General features: G+C 39.7%; 1 protein-coding gene across 5 annotated transcripts; it reads right to left on the bottom strand.

The window, feature by feature from the left end:
* On the bottom strand, nt 1-26,526 carry CEPT1 (choline/ethanolamine phosphotransferase 1). 5 transcript variants are annotated; one of them, XM_053393736.1, is made up of 9 exons: nt 26,416-26,526; nt 24,159-24,564; nt 17,904-18,051; nt 15,400-15,541; nt 7,116-7,200; nt 3,113-3,244; nt 2,037-2,195; nt 1,555-1,680; nt 1-1,070 (listed from the first exon to the last, which is right to left on the bottom strand). In XM_053393736.1, exons 2-9 carry the CDS (start codon nt 24,495-24,497, stop codon nt 951-953), a joined length of 1,251 nt encoding a protein of 416 aa, XP_053249711.1. In that variant the 5' UTR covers nt 24,498-24,564; nt 26,416-26,526; the 3' UTR covers nt 1-950. The 5 variants fall into 5 exon arrangements, with proteins under 5 accessions (XP_053249711.1, XP_053249709.1, XP_053249708.1 ...); XM_053393734.1 differs by having other exon boundaries at nt 24,159-24,568; nt 26,416-26,522; XM_053393733.1 differs by lacking the exons at nt 7,116-7,200; nt 26,416-26,526 and adding exons at nt 11,911-11,995; nt 26,286-26,409 and having other exon boundaries at nt 24,159-24,568.
* Between the last annotated feature and the right edge of the window lie 17 nt (nt 26,527-26,543).

The raw sequence follows: 26,543 nt of genomic DNA, 5'->3' as shown, positions 1-26,543 counted from the left end.
TTATGAGAATTTTCTTATTTATTAAAGAGCAGAAATAAATTTTTGCATAAATTTTATACAAAAAAAGTAACTGTAAATTTTGTATAGACTTTCCACTGAAGAAAACAGAAATAAATTCTTTAAATGTTTATTTTTTAAAAAATAAAATAAACTGAGATAACCACACTACCGCATGCGGACGCTCACCCCCACATCACAGGGTACCGGGGGTAGAATTTTAAAGATAAAAGGTGCAGTTCAACAAGCACAGCAGCTGAGCAACTTGAATTCAGCAGACACACACCACCCAACTGAAATGAACAGAGACTGCCCAGCCACAGTGGATTGCTTGCAAAGATGGCACTTTAGATGCCTGGCTTCCAGTGACAGTGCTGTGCCTAAGTGTCGTTTTGGATTCTTAAAAATCTACCTCTGGTATCAGTAACAGGTGAATAATGAGATCACAGTCCAGACTCAAAAGTCAAAGACATTCCAGCCACAAAAGCTAGTGGGGGATCTGTGTTTCACAAGCTCAACTCTTATTTTTTGAGTGGGTACTAAGTGAGTTTTTTTTACTAATAGATGATTTCTTAAAATTAGAAAGCAAATTGTCTTACAGCTTGTAATCACACTGTATTAGAGTACTCTGTTATTGGGAATCCATTTCCCCAAGAGTTTATGCCGTGTAGTCAAGGTAATTACAAAGACAAAGCTTTACTCTCTGCATGCTTTCCTGGGCACACAACCAGCAGAGCAGGCAATATGCATGTTTGACTGGAGAGTGCTTGGGATTCCCCTTTTGTTGGAGGAGGCTAGCTAAGGAGTAACAAAGAGTAGAAGTTATACAACATTATTATAAATTAGATTTGTTCCTATCTGCTCCAGTTTTCATAGTCTCCTCAGTATGTTTGTAACCTCTCCTGTAGAAAACAGTTGTGAGTTATTTCTTATTGTGTCAGTGACCAAGTTAACTAATGATGATTAGAATATGTGGAAAAGGTCTTGATCCTGAAGACATGGATGTGAAGGTGGGAAGCGATCTGATTGCAAACACTGACACAGTATCGGAGCAAATCAAAAAGGGAAAAGATCTGGAAGAAGAACATAAGTTACATGTGACATCCAAACATAAAGGCTCAGAAATAATTTGTTCTGCAAATTTTGTATCCATCCTCTATGCAATGGGTTCCTCTCTTCAGTTAAGTGTAGAATTATCCTTGTCTTTCTGAAACAAAAGGCTTTTTCTAAACTCTAAAGCAGCCTTCCCCAACCTCCAGCTGCAGGTATGTATTCCCTATTCATTGATATTCGACTCCTCATAATGAATTCTCTATGTTATGTACAATAAACTAAATATAAAACAAGATTAAAAATCAAATCCAAAACAAAAACCCCAAATGTACGCCAGCATGCAAGAATAAAACAACTGCTTGGAAACTTATCTATGCTGCCCAGATTTTTTCTGTACCATTCCCTCTTTTTCATTAAACTGCTGCAAAACTAAAGTTGCTTACATTAACGTGAAAGAACACACAAGGATATTTTTCATGCCCAGAAAAATAAGGAAATACTTACCAGGGCAATCCAAAGTACAATATACTCATCAATAAAGCTATTAAAATATTGGTCCAGAAACAAGAGTGCTGGGCCTATGAATGCTGTGTCGTGCAGATGCATCTCACTCTTGGTCATATGTGCAACCTGTTGGGAAAAATTAAAACTCATAAATATTCTATTTCAGCATCTATACTGAATAATTTAATATTGGAGGGGAGGGGTAAACAACTGAATTCTGATTTCTCTTTATAGCTTGGGATATTACCAGTTCCCCAGGGCATACTCTGTTGGAAGCAAATGAGGCGTATCATTACATATACCACTATACAGCTTTTATAAATGCAGTATTTGAAAGAAGTTTGGAAAATCATTGTTTGCAGCTGGAGAAAGAAAGTAAACCTTTCACAACAAAGTATACCATATGAGACCAGCAAATAATAAGAGTTAAGTACTTTGTTTGTATTTATGGGACACCTCATAAAATAAATTCTCTAACTTACCACCAGTTTGTTAGTTATTTTAGCAGAAACAAAACCAAAAGTCAGTATGTAGAGGCAAGGATGCTTTTCAAAGAGTTGCACAGCAGATTTCTTGTAGATCATAGCGGCTAACGCAATGACGGATCCAATGTGAAGAAAGGGTGAAAGGACACTTGTTCCCTACACAGAGAAAGAGCTTTGTATTTATCAAGGGCATATTACAGAAACAAATATCTCAACAGAACAACTGGAGGCTGGCTGACTGTCCTTTTGTAACATTCTAATGCTACCTTCTTTAATCCACTCAGCGGGCAGTAAGAAAGTGCAGAGAAGGATGTCAGCTGGCTGTGTGGTTGGAGTCTCTAACAGAAAAGCAGGCACAGTGAACTTTGTGCTGCATGCCCGGCCTAAGTGCAATTTCAGTCACAAAACAGCTTGATGAAATGCAATTCTTACCCAGTTCTAGCCTAACAGATGTGAACAGATGAATTTTTAAAGCACAAGTGGCCCAGATATTTTCATCTGGATGACAAAACAAAAACAATGTCTATCACTACATACTAAAAAGTCAACCATCTTAGTTTAAAATGCAAAATCCACAAACACATGTATTGGAGATCAACAGTTGTACTAAAATCTGAAAATAAGTGTGGTAGATCAGAGACATGGTTATTTCATCGTCAGTGAAAAACGGAGAACCGTTTACCATGTGAAATCTATGAATCTGCCCTAAAACAACCAGCAGGCAAACAAAAATAAAAATGATGTCAGAAAATTATAGGCCTTCTGGGTCAGATTTTTTTTTTTAAAAAAGCAATTTCCTCATTTCCAAAGCCCCTGAAGCATTTGCATGTTTCATTTAGATTGGGATAGGGAATCAGCAGCTTGCTTGGCTTCTGTACTGAGCAGAGAGAAAGAGGTTTTGATAGGCAACAGGACTATATGGCCAAACTCCTTCCCAACTGTGTTCCTTACGCCAGTATGCAAAGTAGAAGACCGTACCAATAAAAAAGAGTCCACTCAAAGACATATAGCATTCTAAAGACTGGCAGGGGAAAAGGGAGACTGAGTTACCCAAAAGGTAAAGAAAAACTCACTGCTATAGTTGATCCATTTTTGCCCACACCACCTGTGAAGATCACACCAAAGTAGTTTGTACAGGAGAATATGGTTCCTGCTACAGTACAAAGAGCTGGAAGTATTTTCACTGGGATGTTTAGCACTGGAATCTTAACAGGGGAGGAAGAAAAATATGAACACAGTTTAAAGAATTCTAGATTTCAAGTAAACTCAAACATTCCACTTTTCCAAATCTAGTATTTGGGAACTACCTAGAAACAACGGGGTACAATATTCTTGCACACATTACCTTTCAGAAAGCTGAAGACCTGTATCCATGACACACAGGAGAAATATCAGTATTTAAGAACTTATTCCTGGGGAGAGCAGACAGTACTGAATGCACAGAGGAGTCAGTATTTAGCTTTCCATTCTGAGGTGGTCAGAAACCAGGATCCATGAAGTATGGTGTGGTAGTTAATGTTGACCTGCCACTGGCAGGAGCAGGGTTCAAATCCCCACTCTACTCTCACCCTACTCTACCTTACAAAGTTGATCAGAAGGAAAAAATGGGGCGAACCTGCACATCCCCTTGAGTTCCTAATAATAATAATAATAATAATAATAATAATAATAAATTTTATTTATATCCCGCCCTCCCCAGCCGAAGCCGGGCTCAGGGCGGCTAACAACAATCAAATAATCAAACAATCAAATAAACCAACATTCTAAAAATATTTCATTATAAAAATTAATTAAAATCAAGTTGATGGCAACCATTAAGCAAAACTCTGTGCAGGTTGCCAGAGGAGGGAGTCAGGCTGCGCCCTGACCAAAGGCCTGGTGGAACAACTCTGTCTTGCAGGCCCTGCGGAAAGATGTCAGGTCCCGCAGGGCCCTAGTCTCTTGTGACAGAGCGTTCCACCAGATTGGAGCCGCAGCCGAGAAGGCCCTGGCTCTAGTTGAGGCCAGCCTAACCTCTCTGAGGCCTGGGACCTTCAGGATGTTTTTATTTGCAGACCGTAGGTTTCTTTGTGGGGCATACCAGGAGAGGCGGTCCCGTAGGTACGAGGGTCCTAGGCCGTATAGGGCTTTAAAGGTTAAAACCAGCACCTCCTATAGGGGAGGTGAGATATACATTAAATAATATGAATAAAGAAATTGGAAGTCACATAGAGGCCAGACTAGACAGGATATGTCTAAAGAATTAGGAAAGGAAATTTCAATATATTTCAAATTTTCATGTTAAGAGCTTAGAAATGAAGAAAAGCAAATAGAAAAATAAATACACGGGGCTGCAGTGCTGGGTGAAAACATGGTCAATTTCTGTACCCTGGACAGTGGCCAGAGAGATGTTCTTGGGATGCTCGTAAAGCTAAACAATAGGGTGACGACATTCCTTGTTGTTTGTCTCTGGCATCTGACAAAGGTATACTGTCCCTGAAAAATGATGGTTCCATTATCAAGCATAACAGTCATTGTTGATCAACCCTCCATGAATTTATCAAATTCTGTTTTTAAGCCACTTATGCCTGTGGTCATCACTGGATCTTGTGGCATTCAATTCCCTAGGCAAAATAGCATTATGTGGAAAAAGAACTCCCTTTTGTCAATTCTGAACAGCCACTGTCAATCTGTTTTATATAATCAATTTGCAAAATCCTGACCACCACCAAACTACAACTGGTAGGGATGTTGCACTTACTCTACGGTATTATTCTGAAACACTTCCCCTGAAATTTGAACTAAGAACGGTACTTGAAAAACAGTGATATGAACTTAACAAAACCAAGAGAACTGTAAAGAAACAAAAGGGGCTTGTTATTTAATTTGAAGATTATACCTCACCTTTCAATCAAATGATTCTCAAGACAGTTTACAAGTAAGGGCTAAAAAAGCAAATTCACCCAAGCTCACAAATACACAGCCATGTAAGCTGATGGATGCTCTCACAAGTCCCAGGGCAACTGACAGTTGTAGCAGGGTTCTCTTTAAGCGTAAGAGGTGGGGAACAAATTTCCTGGAACAGCTGTTTCCTTGGCTAATGGATGGAACCAGGCTGATCTTCCCCTTGCCATGTCTTCTTCCTGGCAGGCAGGGGGTCCAACATCCCAATGGCCATTAGTTCCTTGTCAGTGGCAGACACTAGAGGGTGGTCTTGGCACACTGGCAACACACGCACACACAGATGGTGCTGCAAAAGCCATTTGACAAATCAGTGGGGAGCAGGACGTCCCCGCCCTTTGGCATTAAATCAAAGTCCCACAGTTTGAGTGTAACAGCATCTTCACACCAATGCTGGCACACAATGAGATTAGGGGAAGGAGTGGGATACTCAACCCTAATACACGCTTTTGGCTAATTAAACCATCTATGGCCTTTTAAAATGTGGTGCAGGGGATTATTGTTGTTTGTTTGGTATGTATTTTTGTGTTTTTATATTGTCAACTGCCCTGTGATCTTTGGGTGAAGGGTAGTATAGAAATTTAACAATAAATTAAATTAAGTAAATACTGCTTCACAGCTTCATAAACCATGTTTTATGATGACTTGAACAATCATCCAAACTAAGCCAAGACTTGGGATGGCGCAGTTGGTACAGCATGAAACTCTTAATCTCAGGGCCATGGGTTCAAGCCACACATTGGGTGAAAGATTCCTGCATTGCAGGGGGCTAGACTAGATGATCCTCATGGTCCCTTCAAGCTCTACAATTCTATGAGTCAATTAATGACAATCAACCAAATTTTCCTATTATCAAACAACTTTGTAAACAAACCATTTTTTAATTCTATAATGGCTGCACACACCACCACTGCAGCTTTAAAAAGTGCTTTTAAATTTCTTTTTAAAAAAGTGGTGAGGAACAGCATAACCATCTCTCTCCCAGCATGTCGTAAACATTTATGCAGGCATTCATTTACTCTTTGGGAGGCTGTGCACTTTCCATCTCCCTTGCTGAGCTGCATACCTAGTAGCAAGGTTAACAAAAGGCATAGAAGGTAACAGCAGTATAGTATCATCTCTCCCCCCCCCCCCCGCCGCCTTCTGCCTCTCTTCCATCAGCTGTGAAGAGAATATTGCTCTATTGTCTTGTGAAACTATTGGGCAAATGCTGAAGTGCCACAAAAAGGCCCTAGAGAGAAAAGTGGAATGATTGAGTACATGTGCAATTGAAATAATAAGCAAACATTTTAATGATACATTTTCCTCTATACAAGTGGAGTTGTGTTTTTTCCCCCCAGTATAAGAAACCACCAAAATAAGCAGCGGTTGTCAAGAAAATCTAAAAAAACCCACTGTGTATATAAATAGCACATATTAAATTTTCAGAGCAGACTTCAAAATACTTTTATGTGTTTTATACTTCAAAGAAAGCTAGGCTTACTTTTAACCAGCCTTTTCTTGACACACCACTTCCTTTTAAGCGTAACTCACATTAACATTAACTCACATTTTGCAAGTTCCACATTATTTATTTATTTATTGTATAATTAAATTGTAGCAGAAATTTGATTTGCAGCAAATTAGCTTTTGATTTTAAGATAGCTTACAAAACAAGACACACACAGCTATGTTATGGACCAAATTTTTATATTTTAGTAGACATACATATAGCATGCTCAAGCAACTATGGCAGCCAAATCATCTTAAAAAATTATTTAGTCGGACATAGTTACCAAAGATTTACCACTGCCATCGCATTTACGCTCAGGATCTGCATCCAGTTGCAATAGTCCTCCCTTTCCAAATTTAGCAGATTTGTGAACTGTCCATCAAGATGTGAATGCTTTGTTCAACCAACAGACCAAGTTTCTCCTTAATGAATATGTGTTGGGCTCCCTCTGCCTAAATGGCAGCACATAATACAAAAGAATGATGGCTTTAAATATCTTGAGGGATGAACCTGTGCAATATAGCCAAAATGGGAAGGTCTCTCCAACAAAAAGGAAAGAGATACTGTTCTAAATGTATAACAAAATGGGCTGGGGAAAATAAACAATGTAAGTTACATGTGATATACAAGATGAACAGAATTACCATCGCTTGCCAAAATGTTGGTCCTCCAATCACTGCCAGTAAATGCATGGTTATTATGAAGACTTGAACTTCAGTCACATCAATTCTGATTAGGTACAAAAAAGCCAAAAAAGCACAATTACTCAAAGCCAATTATAATCCATCTGCAAGCATGGCAGCGCTCCTCTATCATGCACAAGGTAAAACAAAACAATGGAGAAAATGTTTTCTTGATATACTCTTGCTGTACCGCTGTTTGTTAACATCACAGCACAGAAAATGGAGATCTAGTTAGGGGTCGCAATTCTAGACAGTTGTACAGCAGGCATGTGTCAAACATACATAGCCAGAGGTGTTTTAAAGGTTTCTTGTGAAGTCAATCAAATGGCTGTACAGGCAAACTGGTTTTAAGTGCAAGATAGATTTCCCATTCCACCGATGACTGGCTGCTGGACAAGTTTTCAAAACCCCTCTGGCTGCACCTCTGCTTCTCTCCTACCTACACCATGACTGTCTAGGAGTGTGGCCAAAAGGAAATGTTGGAACTTGTTTACTTCTTTCAGCTAACCATAAGCAGTTGCAGAAATGTAAGCATTAAACCTTGCCCACCAAAAAAAAGAATTCCGAGTCTTACTTTCTTGAAAAAAATGTTTGCCCTCATCACAATCTTTCTCTTTGCATTCTGTCCTGCTATTCACATAGGCATGGAACTGATATACTGCTACCAGTCTCCTAACCATGGATAAGACTTTAGGACCCTCACCTCTCAATAATAAATCTTCCCTCTTTATTTTTCCCCATGGTTAAATGTGATACCTTCGGGCAGTGACCATGCTTAACGCTAACCTGGGTTTGAAGCAGGTTTGCAAACTCTGGTTAAGAAGCATCCCTGAGTAGCACCAAATTGGTTAAGGCAAATAAGGTAAGGGGGATTTGCACTGGAGAAGGGAGGAAGGGTGCAAGCCTGCAGCTTGCTACCAATATCTTAACCATGGTAAAGAGCTTGGCAGTGTTACACCTTCAGTGAACCATAAACACCACTGTTTTCTACTAGTCTTAGCTAGTGCTGTTCTTTTGAAGGGCACTTGGTTGCAACTCTGAAGTTTGTGGGGTTTGGGTCTTCCTTAATAGGCCAACTGACACTTATGGGTAGTATGAATAAGCCATACTCAGAGTAGCCCCAGTGTAACGATGTAATGACTGCATGCAACATACATGTGTTCACCATTTATTGTTAATTATGCAGATTCATTAGCTAAGAGGCCATGGTTGGCTATAGGGTACAGTGCTCCTGTTAAGCAGGTGACCATGTTAGAAAGTGAGGGCACATTCCTTGGCACCCTCCCCTCTTCTCCTGTCTCAAAGGTGAGCAATGCCAACAAAGCTGTCAGTGCTGACTTCCTGTTCGATGGATTAAGATTCTTCCATGAGTCACAATAAAAGTTTTATTTCAGATAATCCTGCCTTGTCTTTCATGTATGAGAAGGAATGCTGCTGAATTCAGAGAGTAATAAAAAAGTTGCATATGTGTACATACTCCATTTGTATAATGATAAAGTATATAATTGTATGTACATAATATAAAGAAAAATAAATAAATCATGGTTTCTTAATTTGCCACATGCTTTCTACTCTCTTTCTTTTCCACAGGCATTACTAATGGACACCAACGCACTCCCTTATTTTCATGCTTCACAAGAGAAACATAATGTAGACCTTAGCATTAGAAATGAACTGCTTGTTTATATGTACTTTATACCTACAATCTACATAGGTTCAAGTTCCAAAGCCAAATGGGGATGTGCCCACATCCAAGGGCCAATTAAAAAGGAAAGTGTCTTCACACCCAGCATGAGTTACATAATTTCTGAAGGCACTTGCTTAAGTGTATGGCTAATAACTTCTAATAAAAACGTTTAGCCTCAAATCACTGCTAACATAACATTTAATACTCTGTTGTGGCAGATGCAATTACTGGTTCAGAAACTTTAATTAGTTTCATCTATGATGGCAGGAGGGGAAATATACACCAAGAACAGAGAAGAACTGGATTAAGCAAACTTGTGTAAATCACACTGTTAGTCAAAGAGAAAACTGAGGCAGCAGAGAGAGTACAGAAGAAGAAGAAATATCTGAAAGTGGGAACAGGATGGGTTTGTGAGAAAATATAATAGATTAACATATGAAGTCTTACAATGAGAGACTATAACATTTTCAAAACACTCCGTTCAAATACTTACAAACTGTGTTAAACTCATTTTATGTCCCACATATGATCAGCATTTCAGGACCACACTTGCACTATCAATTATGTTTGTGTCAGGGAGAATCCCTATTATAAATTGACCTTGTGAAAGAAATAATGTCTGCATTTCAATTTACTATTTTTGCTTTAATTCAGATTTTATTAACCATTATTTTATGTTTGAAGGTATTAAATGCATCATTTACATCTTTAAAATCTAAGATGTGAGATCTCAACTTTTTTACATTAAATGTAGAAAGCTGAGGTGCCAGTTAAACTCACCAGGCACAGGTTCAGATATGAACTTGCAGGACATATTACTGGCCTGAAAGAGGCACATACTGCAAATCACCAACTTATTCATTGGTTCTGATAAAATCTGAGTCAGAATTTCTAGCTTACTCCCAACACACACACACACACACACACACACACACACACACACACACCACCTACTAAACGACAACTTTGTACAACCAGAAGTCCCACTGGGATATATTTCCTGGCTGCACGAAGGTGTCAAGGGTAACCAGGGTCAGGGAGAGTTGCAGGCCTTTCTAATACCTGTGTCTTTGATGGCAGTATCCGTAAAAATCAATGGGGGCAGGTAAGCCCCCACAAAGAATACTGCCAACCCAGGGATCTTCAGGTGGGCATTGGGTTTCCCTCCAAAACTATTTTCATGGGTGCAAGCTTTTAAATCTTTCTATTTAGTGGAACGCAGCTCTATTAGACTGAGATGGGGAATTTTAAAAGATTGCCCCTGCGAAAGACCACTTGTGGTGGTGCATACTCTGAAACAATGTGGGACACCTTCTGTCTAATAGTTTTCACGGGTGCAGCTTATTTACCACAAAATGCTCAGTCAGTTATGTGCAGCTCCAGCAGCCATTCTACCTCAGTCCTCATTTCTCCATGTACTCAATTTGTCTTGCTTTTTAAAAAAAATCTGATCAGATGCATATATGAAAATAGAAATAAAAATGACAGCCGCTCCACAGAGTTGGGCCAAGTTAGTTGTAAAACTCGTGAAAAAAATATTCAGGGTCCTGTTGACTTGTCACAGTTTTATTACGGTATGAGCATCCCTCAAACCAGGAGGCCTTCAGTTCAAATGCCACCTCAACCACTACTCACTACAAGGTTGCAGCGAAGCTACTATGCCCCAGCATCTGTCCTCCTCAGGACCTTACATTGTTCCTATAAGGATTACAGACCCCATGTATGCATTTGAACAGCTGAAAGCATGATATAAATGCTATTCCCCCCCCCCCCGCGCCTTACTGATACTACATGCTGGCACAGCTGACTCTCTGTTTCAAACTTACCAGCAGTCTGCTCTGCAGCTTGTTTTGTGCCCCACACCAAGTCATCCAAACTTTATGATGCTTCATACAATATGCCAGTTATGCTTGACCAAGGTAATCAGTATTTCCTTTCGGTATGAGCATAGTACAGCTAGCTCCCATGCCCATGTGCCTGAGAGTTTTGTTTGGAATGGGACTCCCCAACCCAACCCCGCTTGACGGTATCAGGAGTGAAACAGACTTCAATCCCTAAGTTTAGCAAGTACTGAAAAAAACAACACCCATATGCTACTTGGCAACAGGTACAAATTAGACTGAGAAAGGTTGTTCCAGCAATCTTTCTGTGTGAAATGACTTTTGCTTTCACAAATAATATTAATAGAAAGAGGTGCAAGAAAAGGACAGCAAAGTTAAGCAAGATATTGAGAGATTCAGAAGACCCAAGTTAAGTTGCTTTCTTAGAATTATGTCATCTTGAAGAAATAACATATTCATACGGGATTCTACCAAGCAACAGGAAGCTCAAAACCCCTTCTAAGAGCTTGAATTTACTTTCCTAATATCTAGGTAAAGGGAAGCTGGCAATGGAACTTCGGTTTATGAGGAAATTACATCACTATTACAAAGATGGTTAGGAAAGATCCTATAGCGCTCTTTCCTAAGCGTGAGGGCAAGGAACTCTAAAACATGACTAAAACTGCAATCCTAACCCCACTTACCTGAGAATAAGTCCCACTGAATTCAGTAAGACTTACTTCTGAGTAGAAATGGTTAGGATTGCCCTGTAAAAATACTTTTCTAGCATCAATATATTTCACGATAGCTAACTATGTAAACAATTCTTTTTCCTGGTGGAAAGGTTTCTAGCAAAAAAGGGAGGAAATATTCCAAAGGTGTTCCAACAAAATTAATCCAGACCTTATGTATAGAGATGGTTCCACCACTCTGGCACTCTGCTCTTCAAAGAGGTGAAGTCAGTTCTGTATATTTTACAGTAGCCAATAGGGGAGAAAACACCAGAGTTTCAAAACAAAGCTTTTTTTGTTTTGTTTTAAAGTAAACAGGGGCGGAAAAGTTCGATAATCTGAGTGAGTTTTTATTTTTCATTCAGTCATTATGAGTTGCCTTTAAAACAAATGTCCATGAAATATCACCAGGAAAACAATTGGCATTTTTGCAGTTACTCTGTGCATGACAAAAAAGGTGCTGCTTCTAGAGATTTCATGCCATTGTTCATTGGGTAACACTGATTTGTATCTGTTACCGTGTTATTCCAGAACCCAGGTCCCAGAGTTCCTGTGAGAAGCTGAATTATTGCAAGACAGAGTTCAGACTCTGTAACATCAAATCTATGTGTGAGGGAAAGAAACATTTAAAAACAGCTTGCTTAGAAATCTTCAGCTTAATAGTTCCATAAGAACAGATTTTCATACACAATTAAGGATACAGACTTGAAATCAGCGTAATCTCCTTCAGAATGATATGACAGTTGCAATTACAATTATAAAGAGAAATGAAAAGCAGTAGTAAATCCACATCGCATACAATTCAATACAATCCCACTGACGTCAATGGTAAAGTGCCCATTGAGTTTAATGGCTTTGGACTTTGTACTCATAAGGAGTCTGAAAATATTATAAAAGCAGTACATAATTCAAATACAAATTACTAGGCAAAGACCACAGAAATTGAAATTAAAGATTTACATTTTCAATAACAATACTGAATTAATACAATGAAACTTGAAACTAAATATTATGTCAGTTGTAACAATAATATTTTAACCCAATGAATGCAAATAAAGATAATATGTTTACAATCATGTTACTTAAACTTGTGTGTAAACTTTACTTTTACAGTGGTACCTCAGTTTACGAACAGTCTTGTTTACGAACTATTCGGTTTATGAATTCCGCAAAACCAGAAGTAGTGTTCTGGCTTGCAAACTTTACCTTGGTCTACGAACGGAAGCCAAACAGTGGAAGGGCACCGGTGGCGGGAGGCCTCATTAGGAAAAGCACGCCTTGGTTTAAGAACAGATTTGGTTTAAGAATGGACTTCCGGAACACATTAAGTTCAGAAACTGAGGTACCACTGTACTCAGGAAAAGCAGCTATAAAAAGGAAGCTTTACTCACACTAGATTCTTTAAGCACTTACCCTGGTCTCTTTGTAAATAAAGCAGTAAGAAGAATGTAAGGGGGCTGTGCATCTATTTTATATTTATTAAAATATTCCACGTTAAGGCTGAAATGGTCTGCAGAACATTGAACTCACGTGCAACTTACTTCTTTCTTTAGTTCACAGAACACTATTTGTTCTGCACCAAGCAGACAGTCTACTTTCAAATTTAGCTAATGTTTCGGTCACCATGTATTGTTAAGGCTTGTTTCCCCCAACTATCATTCCTGCTTTAACATTACCTGTGAAGCTTTGAATCTAGTAAAAATGTACTCTTCAAATTGTATGAATGGTAACTGGTGACACTAGCAATGTGGCACCGCAATGAAGATAGGAGACAGAAAAGCTGAATGCGAGAAGATGTCAGGTCACTTATTGCTAAACAAGATTCCTACCCTTGAGATGGATGTGGACAATAATTTGCATGTTCCGATTTGATTAGTCAGTGATTTTATAACTTAGGAAGAAACGATACTTTTTTTTTTTTTGCCTTTTAAACCTGCTAAATCCTTAACTAGTGATCTGTAATCACTATATAAAAAATAGGCACTAAAACGTGAATTGTATTTAGGAAAGGAGAAACATTCCATGATAGGTAAAGCTAAAGAAAGGAACATTTTAAAAAATAATGACAGCATTCAACATGCAAAGTAAACAATTATTGCAATCTAAGCAATGCATCTGATTTTTTGAATGCTGTGTTTAAACATTTGGGTAATATTCAGCATTAGTTATACTCAGCGCAGCTACTCAAGTCCATTTTTAGGCCATTACAATCAAACATTTGCATTTAAATAAAAGAGAAGACCTAATGAAACAAAGCTAGCTGAACTAGCACAGTCTACCAGATTGAAATGAACTAATCATATTTTTTTTAATGTATAACACATTTTCTTAAAGGTTACAGAACAGAATGCTTGTTCTTTCTTGCTTTGTCAAATAAAACAAAATTGGTTAATCAGTGTACATTTCAAACTGTAAAAATGTAAATGTATAGCATATATTTAAAGATGTGTTATTTAATATTATTAGTTCTTTTTGCCAGCAAAGCTGCTAAGCTTATGTCTCACCTCGTATTACACTCAAGCTTGGGTTTCATTTCATGATATGCACTAACTAACCTAGTGACAGCCTAGTGACTCCCTAAGCTGGAGTTCAGTGAGCTCACCAAAATCCAGAATTGTGGGTCAAAGACAATTGCATGAAATCACTGCATAAAACAGCTACATAACATTTATCTTGAGTTGGAGAAGGGTGGGCAATAGAAAAAATAGACATATACACAGATTCCAGTAAGCATATCTTAGAATTTGCAGAAAGAAAGTTAGGCTGCAACACTTCAGCCTGAGAGAAACTCTCACTTCAGCCTGAGAGAAACTTTACTTCCATACTAGCAATTGAATGGCCTACATTTGTCTATTTTTTACTGCATGTATGATATTATTAATTAAGTAATTAACACACCACTGTAATTTTGAGGGACAGAAGGGATTAATCCTGGCAACTGTCCTTCCTTTCCCCATTTTTTTTAAAAGTTTACCCAACACTCTTGTTTGCTTGAATTCCTTTTGCCCTTCAAAGCTAGTGTTGCAATGTTTTTATGCAACACTGAACTCTAGTGCACTCCATTAAACTTTCCCACTCATTTCTTCCCTCTCCTCTGGCCTGTATCTGCATACCAAAGCAGGTAAAGCGGGAGGCATCTAAAGAAACCAGTATGGCTGTATAAGGAGCTTACAGATGAACTGAGTTTTAAGAAGGCCATGTATAAGAAATGGAAGAAAGGGGAAATCACAAAGGAAGAGTATACCCGAGTAGCCAACAGTTGCAGGGAACGTCTGGTGGGCCAAAGCTCAGAATGAACTTAGGCTTGCAAGAGAGGTTAAAAATAATTTTTAAAGTGTCTTCTTTCTTCTCCCCCTCTCCGCCCCCACCTTCCACTGTGGCCACCATGAGCAGCAAGTGCAAAAGTTGTTCCACAGCTTGACAAAGCCCTGCTAACCAGAGGAGGGAGTTTGGACTGTGGTCTAAAATGGAAAAAACAGAACTGCATGGCACCTAACTATGTCTCTAATTCCTACACTATTCCTAATCAATCTGTGCTGTTAATAAACTCTATGATCAGGGACACCATGGAGGCCGAGCTATTTTGGGGGGCCCAATTTTGAGAGGGTGGAGGAGACAGAGCGTGGAACCGAGCATGGCACAGCTTCAGTGGCCAGCTCCTCCTCCTACCACGGAAAGAGGCCACATGAGAGAGAGGAGCCACTGGCCACTGAAGCTGCACTGCACTCAGCACCATGCTGAGCCGCCTCCTGACATCATGTGCGTGACACTGCCCCAATCTCTGGTGCAAGTTGGTGCCTCTTATTTTCAACCTGATTATTCACTATGATGAAAAGGTGCTGAACTGAAAGAACAATTTAATTAGCACTACTTTTGTTTAGGCCAAAACATTGCTTCCATATACTCTTCCATAGATTATAGATTTGCATATATCTTCTGACTGACTTAATCACTTAGCAGTGTAATGTTTGGCAATATTAGGTTTCTCTCTTAGGTGGTTTACTTACATTCCAAAGCGCAATGTTCCAGAGACATATGTCTGCCAGTGTGCGCAGTAAAACATGAACGTTCCAGCAAAACAGCAAAAGAACATCCAGTCAGGATTTGTCCCCAGCTGCACAGCAATACACGTTCCCAAAACCACAAACACTGCAGAAAAAAATCAGTTAAAATGAGCATAGATTACAGATTTCAAAAGCAAAGAATGAACAAACAAATGTGTTCAATAGTCTGTAGTATGCAGTTGGCACTCTCTTTTATTTACTGCTCTGTATTTTTGATGTATGGTCATAAGAATTTTAAGATTCAAGATCAAATATATGCATAAAGTATAGTCAGAAACAAATTTCAACAGTCAAAGTAACTAAACTAGAGAAAACTGGTGGGTTCTCAGTTCCATCAGAATTTATACTGTTACACATTTTAAATATGAAAATAAAATTACCATTGAGTTTTAATAACTGCATGATTTAGATTGCAATTTTTAAACACACTTGTCTGGGAGTAAGTCTCATTGAATGGAGTGAGATTTACTTCCAAGCGGACACACATAAGACAACTGCATGGTAAGTAACATTTCATAACCACTGGGCGGCCCAATTCTGTTATGGTTAAGTTAATGTGGCACTACAGCAGATCCAGAATTGTTAGATTGATACTGTAATTCTGCAAACATAATAGGAAAGAGGAGAAATCTATTAGGATTAAGCACATTTGTTTCCTTTTCTTGTGTTATAATTCCTCCTGCTTCCCCTAATCAAGGTAAAGGAGCGTGAAATTGATGAAGCAGTATTTGAAATAGCTTTGCTCACTTTGCTGCCCTTTTGTAGCAAAGTACTTAGTACACAGGTTGTTAGACAGGAACTCAACTACCGGTACTTAACGTATCATAGCATTAAGCATCACTTTAAGCAGCACAGCTAATTTTGGTTGCAACTGGATGAGACTGTTTATAGTGTTTTTATCAGAGGTTCTTCATGTTTTATTCTGTTTAGTAGGTTTAGGGGTGCTTAATAATGTTTTACTAAACATTATTTCTTAACTAAAAGTTTTATTCTATTTTATATTTAACATCCAACTTACAGCAAAACTGTGCTAAAATATCACAATTTCAATTTTCATGTCAAAATTTGGATGTTCAGTGAGTTTAACAAAATGGTCCAACAGCTAAGAAAATTACACATACAGTTTCAGAGTGTGTGTACTTTGCACCCAAATTTTGCACACTAGTCACATCTTAGATAATGTTTTTTAAAAACCTGTTAAAGCTACTTTGGGAGCTTCAAGGAACTGGGCAGTCCCTGAGCTAGCCTACAGGACAGTTTGTAAAGCTTCTGAGTCTTAAGCACTTGCAATCACTGACCATGTGTGGATAGGACTGGACCAAGTTAAAGCAAAGCAGGGTTTCGACATATAATCTCTGTAAATCCTTTCCACCTACAGGAACAGGGCTGAGACTAAGGGAGGTCCATCACATGGACACAGGTAAGAGCTCACAGAGACTCTGCCTAAGGTGCAGTTGGCTTCAAGTTTGGTTGGACAAGTTGAGGGATTGCACAAAGCCTTTATTCCTGAGGCTCAGGAGCTTCCCTGAGTTGTATCATGTAGGCTAACTCAGTTTCTGGCATCTTATTAAACAACCTTATAATCTTTCATAAACTCCCTTCTGATGTCTAGGATTTGTTTGGAAAATGGATGAAATTCCAGGGGAACTGGAAAACCATGGTGCTTTTCAACAATAATGAAGTGAGAATGAAACTAAAGGACTCAGATCAGTTTGCACATCACATTGAACCATAATTCAAATAAGCTATTGTTTAATGTGAATGTGTAGCATCCTAAGTGCTCCAGCCAGGAAACAAACCACGGAGTGGCATAGCATTACCCCAGAACCTGGGCTTGTGGTTTGTTTCTCTCCAAACACATGGAAAAACCAAGGTATGCTAACCACTTATGGTTTGTGGGGGTTTTTTGTGGGGTGGGAAGGATTCATGAGTCCAGGTTTGGATGCAAGACTAAACCAGACTATGTATGGTCTGCATCTCAGCAACAAGGCAGGTGCAGGGGTGAAGTGCCTGTGATTTCAGTGGCATGTGCAAGCATGCTGCACGCTCACATTAAACCATCACTTCTTTTAACTATAGTTTAAGGTACTCAGCTTTACTTTTATTGCTTCTTTGTTCAAAGAATCTGGACAGGGGGTAGATTAAAAATCTAAATGCCCAATCATATTTCAAATATTTCAATATCTTAGATTTACTGTCATTTTAAAATAAGAATTTAAACTATTTACTATGAAATTAAAATTACCTAGTGAAATTTTGATTCTGTATTAAACGTACTAGCTAAACCTTGAAAGATGGCACAGGATTATACAATCAGAGTACATTATTTTCATTCTGCCAGAGCGCCAACAGTTTTTCTTTTTGTTTGCAGTTCAGTATCCCCAGTATCCTTCAAAGTATAAACCACTTAACAGACCCTTATATTTCAGTAATATATGACATAATACCTGTGGACAGTGAATCACAGCCATGGTCAAAAAGTTCTCCCAAAGGGCTACTACTATTGGTTCTTCTCGCTTGCTTCCCATCTATAGCATCCAAAGACTGGTATATGAAAAGGCCACAAGCACATGCAATATATGCCCAAGCAGGTGCCTAAGAGAGAAAGTATGTGACTGCAGTTAATGTCAATAAAAAATTTACAGGGTCTTAAATCAGATGTGGTTCTCCCATGCTGCAAATTTATTCCCAGTTTTAACTACAGTGGTACCTCGGGTTACATACGCTTCAGGTTACAGACGCTTCAGGTTGCAGACGCTTCAGGTTACAGACTATGCTAACCCAGAAATAGTACCTCGGGTTAAGAACTTTGCTTCAGGATGAGAACAGAAATTGTGCTCCGGCAGCGCGGCAGCAGCGGGAGGCCCCATTAGCTAAAGTGGTGCTTCAGGTTAAGAACAGTTTCAGGTTAAGAATGGACCTCCGGAACAAATTAAGTACTTAACCCGAGGTACCACTGTATCTGTAAAAGGTTATAAATATTCCCACTTTTCTGGAGTGTGGAAAACCTAGCTGTGATGACATGGTTTGCCTCAAGTACAGTTTAATCTGACACATGAAGCTAGTCTCACTCTGCTCAATAGGTCCCACTCCCAAATACCCATGTATTGTGCAGGATACCTGAGAATAAGTCTCGAAGTCCAACAAGTCCTAATTCTGTAATGGATCTCTGGTACATTCATCCCAGAAAAGCATACCTGGCTCCAAGCATAACACAAGAACATAAGAAGCTGCCTTATGCCAAGTCAGACCATTGGTCCATCTAGCACAGCACTATCTACACTGACTGGCAGTAGGTCTGCATTATTTTTAGACAGGGGTCTCTGCCAGCCCTACCTGGCTATGCCACATATTGAGCCTGTAACTTTTTGCATGCAAAATGAAAGCTCCACCACTGAGCCACAGACTTTCCCAAAATATTTTCTGCACCAGGTTGTGACTTTGTTTTATACACCCAAACACTTGAGTGTTGACATCTGTCTCTTACTCACTCTCAGTGGGTGGTTTTTAGCTGCTTGCAGTTTTATTGTGATGGCTTGTAATAGTTTTATAGCAAGACATGTGTACTTTGGCAACTTTGTGGGAATGTTTGATCACTTGTAAGTTTTTCATATTTGTTTACTATGTAAATCACCTCAATATCTTGGAGTATATGGTGCCACATAAATAAAATAATAACAAACTATGCACTGTTATTGTCTTAGTTTTACAGTTTATGTAACATACTGGAAAGAAACAAATTCTCTCAAAATTTACCCTTAGCACAGATTCTATGGCACACATTTTTACCAAACATTTACAATGTCTAGGATTAGGCTACTTCCCAAATTTCTTAGATTTTTAAAATTTCAATACTATATAAAACCCTCAGTAAATAACTTGTTCACACAATTACTTCTTCAGCATTGAGCACTACATTAGCTTTCCTATAGGTGATTCTTACCAGGACTAGAAACACTGCATCCTACTTGCCAAGAATGTAAAAAGGCAATCTCTGGCCATGCTTAAGATACACAAAGGAATGGGGAAATTTTCAGAGCTCATTTGGGCCAAAGCCTCAAATAATCTAAATCACTATTTCAATACATTTTCAAAAATGCATAGAAATTTCAAAGGCCCCATGTCAAGTGGGAATGTTTGATTCCTGCATTTTATTATTGCATACCACCCTAGAAACAAACTGGCACCCATTCTTGAAATAGTTAACATTTAACTACCAATGTGTATTTAAGAGAACTGCAGTAAAGGGGAGAAAATTTCAACAAACCTTTGCTATATAGATATGAGTGATCTGGGTTTTGGTGAATGTTTTTTCTGTTTTTTGCCATTTTTTGGTTTTACACAAAGAAATAATAATTTCTTATAAGGTATGAAGCCTGTCTGCTTTACTGGGTGTTGTATACTGCAGTAACATTATGCAAAAAATATGCTGATCCAGCCATCAATCCCACTCTCAAAAGGAAAACCAAAACAGTGCTCTGCAATACAGCAGTATATCATAAATGCTGATCTAGATCTTTAATGCCTTGATGAGCAACAATGCCTAAGTCTGTATCAATTAATCTCAATTTTGTAATAAATACTATTGCTAGTCATTTTACATATTTCTATGACACTAAAATGTCGCCTCGAACTATAATTTCTCTGCTCTATTTTTCTCCTCCCCCTCTATTTAAACATCATCAGAAGCCTAAGTAAATATTCTTTCCCTGTCTTACAGAAACAACTCTGTGCATGTCTCAGGGTGTATATACAGATAGTTACTCAAAGAGCTGAGGCAGGATTTTAACTGTAACTCAATATATGTCAACTTGTACTTCTCAAGGATTGCTAATCAACTGGATGTTTGCAAAGTACTATCTTACATACTTGTACTACTTGAGAATAACTTAGTAGTAGTAGTAGTAGTAGTAGTAAAGCAGCATTCTTGCTCATTGTTTAGAAGGTGACATTGAATCACACATGTATATTTATGAAATGAGTATGAGGAAGACAAATGAAATAAATAAACAAGACAGATGTAACTAAGTAACTTCAGCATATATGGGGTTTCCAAGAAGTACCTTAAATATTTAGGGAAACAAGAATTACAAGATAAAGGATGTGTCTCAAGGCCTTCCCAATTGTGTTCTGAGAGTCTGATACAAAGTACAACACTCACACTGGATTGTTGTCAGGAGGAAAATGCCTCTATTGATAGCAGAGTTTAACTGTGCTTATGAATAAAGTGGTTCTTCTAAAATGCCAGATCCATGGGATCTTTTACTTCTACAGTGCAGGTCCAGAAGTACTGATCCCCAAAATCTTATGACTATTTGCACTCCTAATTTTGCTCTTGTCTAGATGAGTAGCAACTGGAAATACTCAATAATACTAAAAGGTAGATGTAGTACTTAATGGATAGATTAAATATAAGAAATAAGTATTACCTAAGTGGAGTTATGCAAAGGCCACAGTGCTGCTCTGTGCCCTCATTAATTATCTGGATGAAGGAGTGGACAGCAAATACACAAAAAACACAGATTAGGATGGATAACCAACACTTGTTGCAAAAAAATAAAAATTCAAAGGGAGGGAAGCTATAATAGAGAAAAGTGTGAGTTTTGAAAACAAGATCCAGACAAGCAGTAGCATTACTAAAGATTTTTTGGTAACTAACAAAAACAAAATTAGCACAAGTCAACAATCTGACCTGAAATCAAAAGAGACAATTAAATGCTTACTTTTATTATTGAAGCAATTCCTCAAAGACTATGTAAACCAAAGATGGAGAACCTTTTTTAGTCCAAAGCCTGCATTACCTTGTGGGGAATATTTCGGGGGAGCACATGCCAAGTTGTACAAGGGTCCAGAAGTAAAAGTGGGCAGAGTAAAGTGACTCTTAACTTTCTTCCTTTCGACCATGCAATGCAAGTCATCGCTTCATCCAGGCAAGCAAGAGGTGTCATCACAGTTTAAGGTCACATTTCAACCAGACAAAAACACATGAAGAAGTGTTAGGCAAAGCCTTTAAGAAGTGTGGCCTAGGAAGACTGGGTGGTCTATGGAGAGTCCCATGGGCTGCTGATAGAGGTCTGCAGAGCTATATCTATGGCTCAGTTTCACTAAATAGTCCCATAAGCAGAAGCCCCCTATCCTCCCCCCACGGCCCCACAAACAGGTGTTGGGGGAGGGTTGGAAAAAACCCCAGAACAGCACATGTGGGAAGGAGAAGACAGTTCATTCTATCAAGAAAACAGTAATGCTTGCGCTGATGGAGCAATCTGCTTAGTGCTACGCTGAATTCCTCTCTTAGACTCTGGGTCTGAGGTTCCTCACCCCTGCCATAGGCAATAATATTGTTCTGTTGAGCCTATAGGCCCTAAGCGACTTAGGACTCAAATATCTTAAAGACTGCCTCATTCTCTACAGACACCCCCTCCCCCCAAATGTGAAGATCAGCAGAAAGGACCATCTTAGTAGTTCTACCTCTCAGAAGTTCAGGGTGGTGGCGGCCTGGAAAAGAGAATTCTGTTGTGAAATTCCCTCCTCACAGAGGTGAAACTGGCTTTTTCACTATATAGCTTCCAGCAAATGCCGAAGACTCACCTCTTTACCCTGGCCTTTGATACTTGAAATGGGTGTTTTCAGGGCCCACTTTATGCCTTTGATTATAATCAATTTTAACAGTTATAACACTGAATTTTAAATTGTTGTAATCCACACTGGGACATGCTCATGAAGGGTAAGCAATACATGTAATGAACAACAACAACAATAGCAGGGGTGGGAAACTGCATCCAGATAATGGGCCAGATTCTTATCTCTTCTAACTCATGGGCCAAATTTGACACATGGGTGGGGCTGCCCACCTCTCAAGCACCTGGTGTTACAATGAGGTCAAGTGATACGGGGCTTTGAAGCCCTGACAATCAGCTAATTGTTGGGACTTTAATGCACTGCACAGAGCTCTTCAAAGTGCTGATGACCAGCTGATCATTGGGATTTCCTAGCAGATCTGAGGATTGCAAAGAGGCTTGCAAAACTGCTGAGGTTGTGCTTGAAGTCCTGACAACCAACTAACAGTGGTCTTCAAAAGCTACCTTTGGCCCAAACCAACCACCTTTTTACCTTCCCACACCTGACACCATACAGTAATACCTCTGGTTACGTACCATCCTCCTTGTGAACGCTTCAGGTAATGAGCTCCGCTAACCCAGAAATAGGTGCTCCTGGAAGCGAACTTTGCCCCAGGATATGAGTGGAAGTCACGCACTGTAGGCGCATGCGCAGCGGGACGCCCTATTAGCGAAAGAGCGCCTCAAGTTAAGAACGGTTTCATGTTAAGAATGGACCCTCCGGTTGTAACTGGAGGTAGCATTGTATATGAAGTCAAGGCCTTGGCCAAAATGGTGTGGCAGGCCAAATGGGGAGGTCTGGTGGGCCAGATTAGGCTCACAGGCTGGAGGTTTTCCACCCCGATATAAGGCCTCATTTGGAGTACCATGTGCAAAAATTGGAAAAGATCCAGTGAAGAGCTATAAAAATGATCAATTGCCAGAAGAGTAAAAAGAAGAAAGTATGGTTATCCTAGGAAAGAACCAAGATGCAGGAAGGGAAGGAAGGGGGGGATTATTTACCTATTGATTAGAGTCAAAATACGGGAAGGTATAATTAGAATTCCCTAATATTTGGAACAGTCACTGAACTAACTACTTGAGAAGTTGGAGAATCTCCATTATGCGCAGGCATCTGTCAAGAAACTTAAGGTGAACCTGCTCCTTTCTTAGAAGAAGAGAGATTAATTAGGTAATACTTGATGATGCTTTCAAACCTTAAGATTCTATTTTTAACATGCTATTTATATTTTATTTATTCAAGAATTTATATAATCTTCACTTTATCTATATGGATATACATAGGCACCTGGCAAAGCACAATACAGATCAGTAGTAATCCCTTTCACATATAAGTTTTCAAGCAGGAATCCTGCTAAGCAGCTGCTAAACACTATATAAGTAAAGGCAGAAAAACAAGTATCTCAGCATAAACAAGTTTCATTAGTAGGGTGCTGAGTCACTTAGAGCTTATTACATATATATTTCACAGCAGTACAGATGGAAGGAAAACTGAGATCATGTAGTACAGAAAGCTTCTTGAATTAAGGAAAAGAGATCTATTGCAATGGTGTGATGTGTGCAGAGTCCTCCAATATTTGATAGCTGAATTCCAACAATAAATAGCTCAACTTTTGCTTCCCCCCACATATATTTTAAAACATTTTAAATCTCCAGATCTCAGAGAATGACAAGAGCCTGGTAGTATCAGACCTTGGGAGAGAGGCATTTTGATATTCTTCATATTTTTCATGTTTATGTTTGATATCTCTGCCCTTGTTACAAATTTTATGAGCTCCACTGCTAAACTTTCTATCATTCTCACATTCTGTCACACATCAGTCAACATGCATTGCATAGTGCTCATGATATTATGAAAACCTTTGTGAAAATGAACAATGTATCTTATTTTGAAATAATTAAGGATTGTGCAAAAGTATTATTGGGAATTTTAGAAACATAATTTAGATCCTTTAAGAGCAAAAATTACATACATAAAACTCCAGATATGTCTGTTAACAGAACACCAAAGTAAATATAATACTGAGCCGCTCAACAGGAGTACAATCCCTTCCTCAAAGAAATGTTAAGAGATATTTAGCTTACCTGCTCTGTAGCTGTCGGACAGTAACACACTAATATTATGGTTGTGCAGATGTTTATTATCAGTCCAACTATTGTAATCAGATTAGGGGCAATCCAAGCTGGTACTCTTCTAACTAACCATTCCCAGTAACCTTGCATTAGTGGTTCAAGCAGGGACCGTCCAGCACTTTGATACTTGTGTTCTTCTAACCGTTTTAGCTGATGTTTTGTCAAAGGTGGCGTAGGTAACTGAAGCAGTTTGCTTAATGTACATCCTGCTGAAGGAACATGACCATAGCGCACAGGGGATTCCAACTGCAATTCCCCACATCGTTTCTTCACGGATCGATTCCCACTCATGGGTTTATTAGCCTTGATGTTGTATTTGACAGTTTTTAACCGTTGTAAAGTATCTCAAGATCCTGGTCTATCTGGAACATAAAGTATTTAGATTAATGTAACAGGTGGAAAGCTGTCAGGAATGTCTCGAGTGTTTCATAGCAAAACATGAGATATTTGAAGGCCCAAGCCTACTCACAAACAAAACAAACAGAGATTCACGTGACAGAATAAGTGCCCCCACTACAATTAGACAGGAACGATAAAATGAAGTTGCAGCTGCTGTTGATCTCTTTATTTTAATGTGTTCAAGACAGCAGAAGTCATGGTTAGTTTCTTCCTAGCACTAACAGGGGCGACCAAAGCATGTGCAATCAGCTCATGCATGGTAATCCATGGCTTACAGTTTACAATGACATGTGAGCATGGCCACAGTGTCTGTCCCAGGCTATGCTGTTCTTCAAGTTGGCTCTGGATAGAGAAAACAGATCAGCCAAGACTTGCTATTAGTTTGTGGCCACCAACATGGCATTTAGCAGCCATTAGTCACAACTATAAGCTACTTTAGGAGAATCTGGACATATTCAGGGACATTGGACAAGGACTAGAACTATCTGAGGGTAAATACAAGGAACAAGTTTAATAAGCAGTCTCTTTTTGATTTGGGGTATTTAGACATGCCAATTTCTCTAAGTGAAACTTAAGTTTGTACTTCAAAGAACACCTTATTATTTGTTCCTTGCTATTAATACAAGCAGAAAGCATCCATCTGGTGCATTATGAGAAGTAGTTTTGCAAAGAGTGACAAGAAGTACAGGAAAGGTGAAAACTTTTACAGTATTCAGCAAAATAAATAGAAGCTAAAGAGATAAAACTGAAGAAATCTTATTCAAGTCTTATGGGTTATACAAAATGAAAGCATTTCCCCCCCTTGAACTCCCTCAGGTTGCCTAGAGTTCCAGAAATTATCTATGCCTGAAAAGTACAACAGAAGCTTGCCAGACCCTTGCTAATAATTCACTTCAGTTAAATAAGCAGGTCAGAAGCACTGAGTCAATACAGTATCAAAAGTCACAAACTAAAGAAAAAGCACAGTGCCAAGATCCAGTCCAAAGTCTCCTCTCTGGTCACCAGACTACAGAAATTACTCCAAGGATGGGGGTGGGGAATAAGGAAGCCCACACCTGCCCTTAGGGAAGTGAAAGCACCACTCTTTCACTGTCAGGGCACATACTTTGCATGTAAGCCTCCTGTAAAGAGAACAGGGATGCCATAGCGGCTGAAGGGAAGCAGGCGGCGAGGGTGACAGAAAGACCTACACCTGAGACCTTGAAGGGCCGCTACCTGGGCTAGATGGGCCAACGCTCTGGATTCCATGCAAGGCTGACCCTCCTACGGTCTTGAGACACTAGGTGCAGCCTTGTCCTGAGCCTGCCACGCCTGTACCTGACGCAAACTGTGGCATGCCTGCGAGTGTGTTTGTAGCACGGAGGGTGGTTGTTTTGACTTGTCCCAGCAGTGGCACCCGCTCCGGTTACACGGCTCCAAGGACTGACTGGCATGACACGAACTGCGGCAGCCCACCCCCCTGTCTCTCGCTCTCTCTGGCATCGGGAGCCACGCACCTTCTCAGGCGCGGCGGCCGGGGAGAGGAGCCAACGGCAAGGGCAGCCTCCGGGCTCCGCTTAGCGCAAGCCACCCGCCCACCATCTCCTGCGCAGATGCCCCGCAGGCTGAGCGAGCGAGAAGAGACCCCCGCGGTCCGCCTCGACGAAGGACCCCGGTGGCTGAGGTGGGGGGAGAACTCACGTTAGCCAACCCTCCGCTGGGCCCGGAGGAGACCCGGCGCCGTCGAAGGCCGAGTTCCCACCACCAACACCGCCCCCCGCCCGACAGAGACCATCGCCCTGAACCGCGCCGAAAAACACCCGGCATTTACCTCAACCAGCCTCTTCGCCCAGGCGGCGCTTTTACGTCCCTTTTGCGGCTGCCGTAAACAAGGCCGGGTTGGTGGTTGCTTAGGACGGGCGCGCGAGCGGGCAGAGGCTCTTAACGGGGAGCCGGCGG

Source organism: Podarcis raffonei, chromosome 6 (assembly GCF_027172205.1).
Source record: "Podarcis raffonei isolate rPodRaf1 chromosome 6, rPodRaf1.pri, whole genome shotgun sequence".
Lineage (NCBI taxonomy): Eukaryota > Metazoa > Chordata > Lepidosauria > Squamata > Lacertidae > Podarcis > Podarcis raffonei.
This window is presented reverse-complemented; position numbering and strand designations above follow the sequence as displayed.

Bases quoted from the DNA above. Each gene is read 5' to 3' on its own strand.
- CEPT1 (XM_053393736.1), bottom strand. From the start codon at position 24,497: ATGAGTGGGAATCGATCCGTGAAGAAACGATGTGGGGAATTGCAGTTG. The intron at 15,542-17,903 runs GTATTATGTCAT...TTTTTTCTGCAG, and splicing joins CTGTGATTCACTGTCCACAG to TGTTTGTGGTTTTGGGAACG. The intron at 2,196-3,112 runs GTGAGTTTTTCT...TTCTCTGTGTAG, and splicing joins AAAATGGATCAACTATAGCA to GGAACAAGTGTCCTTTCACC.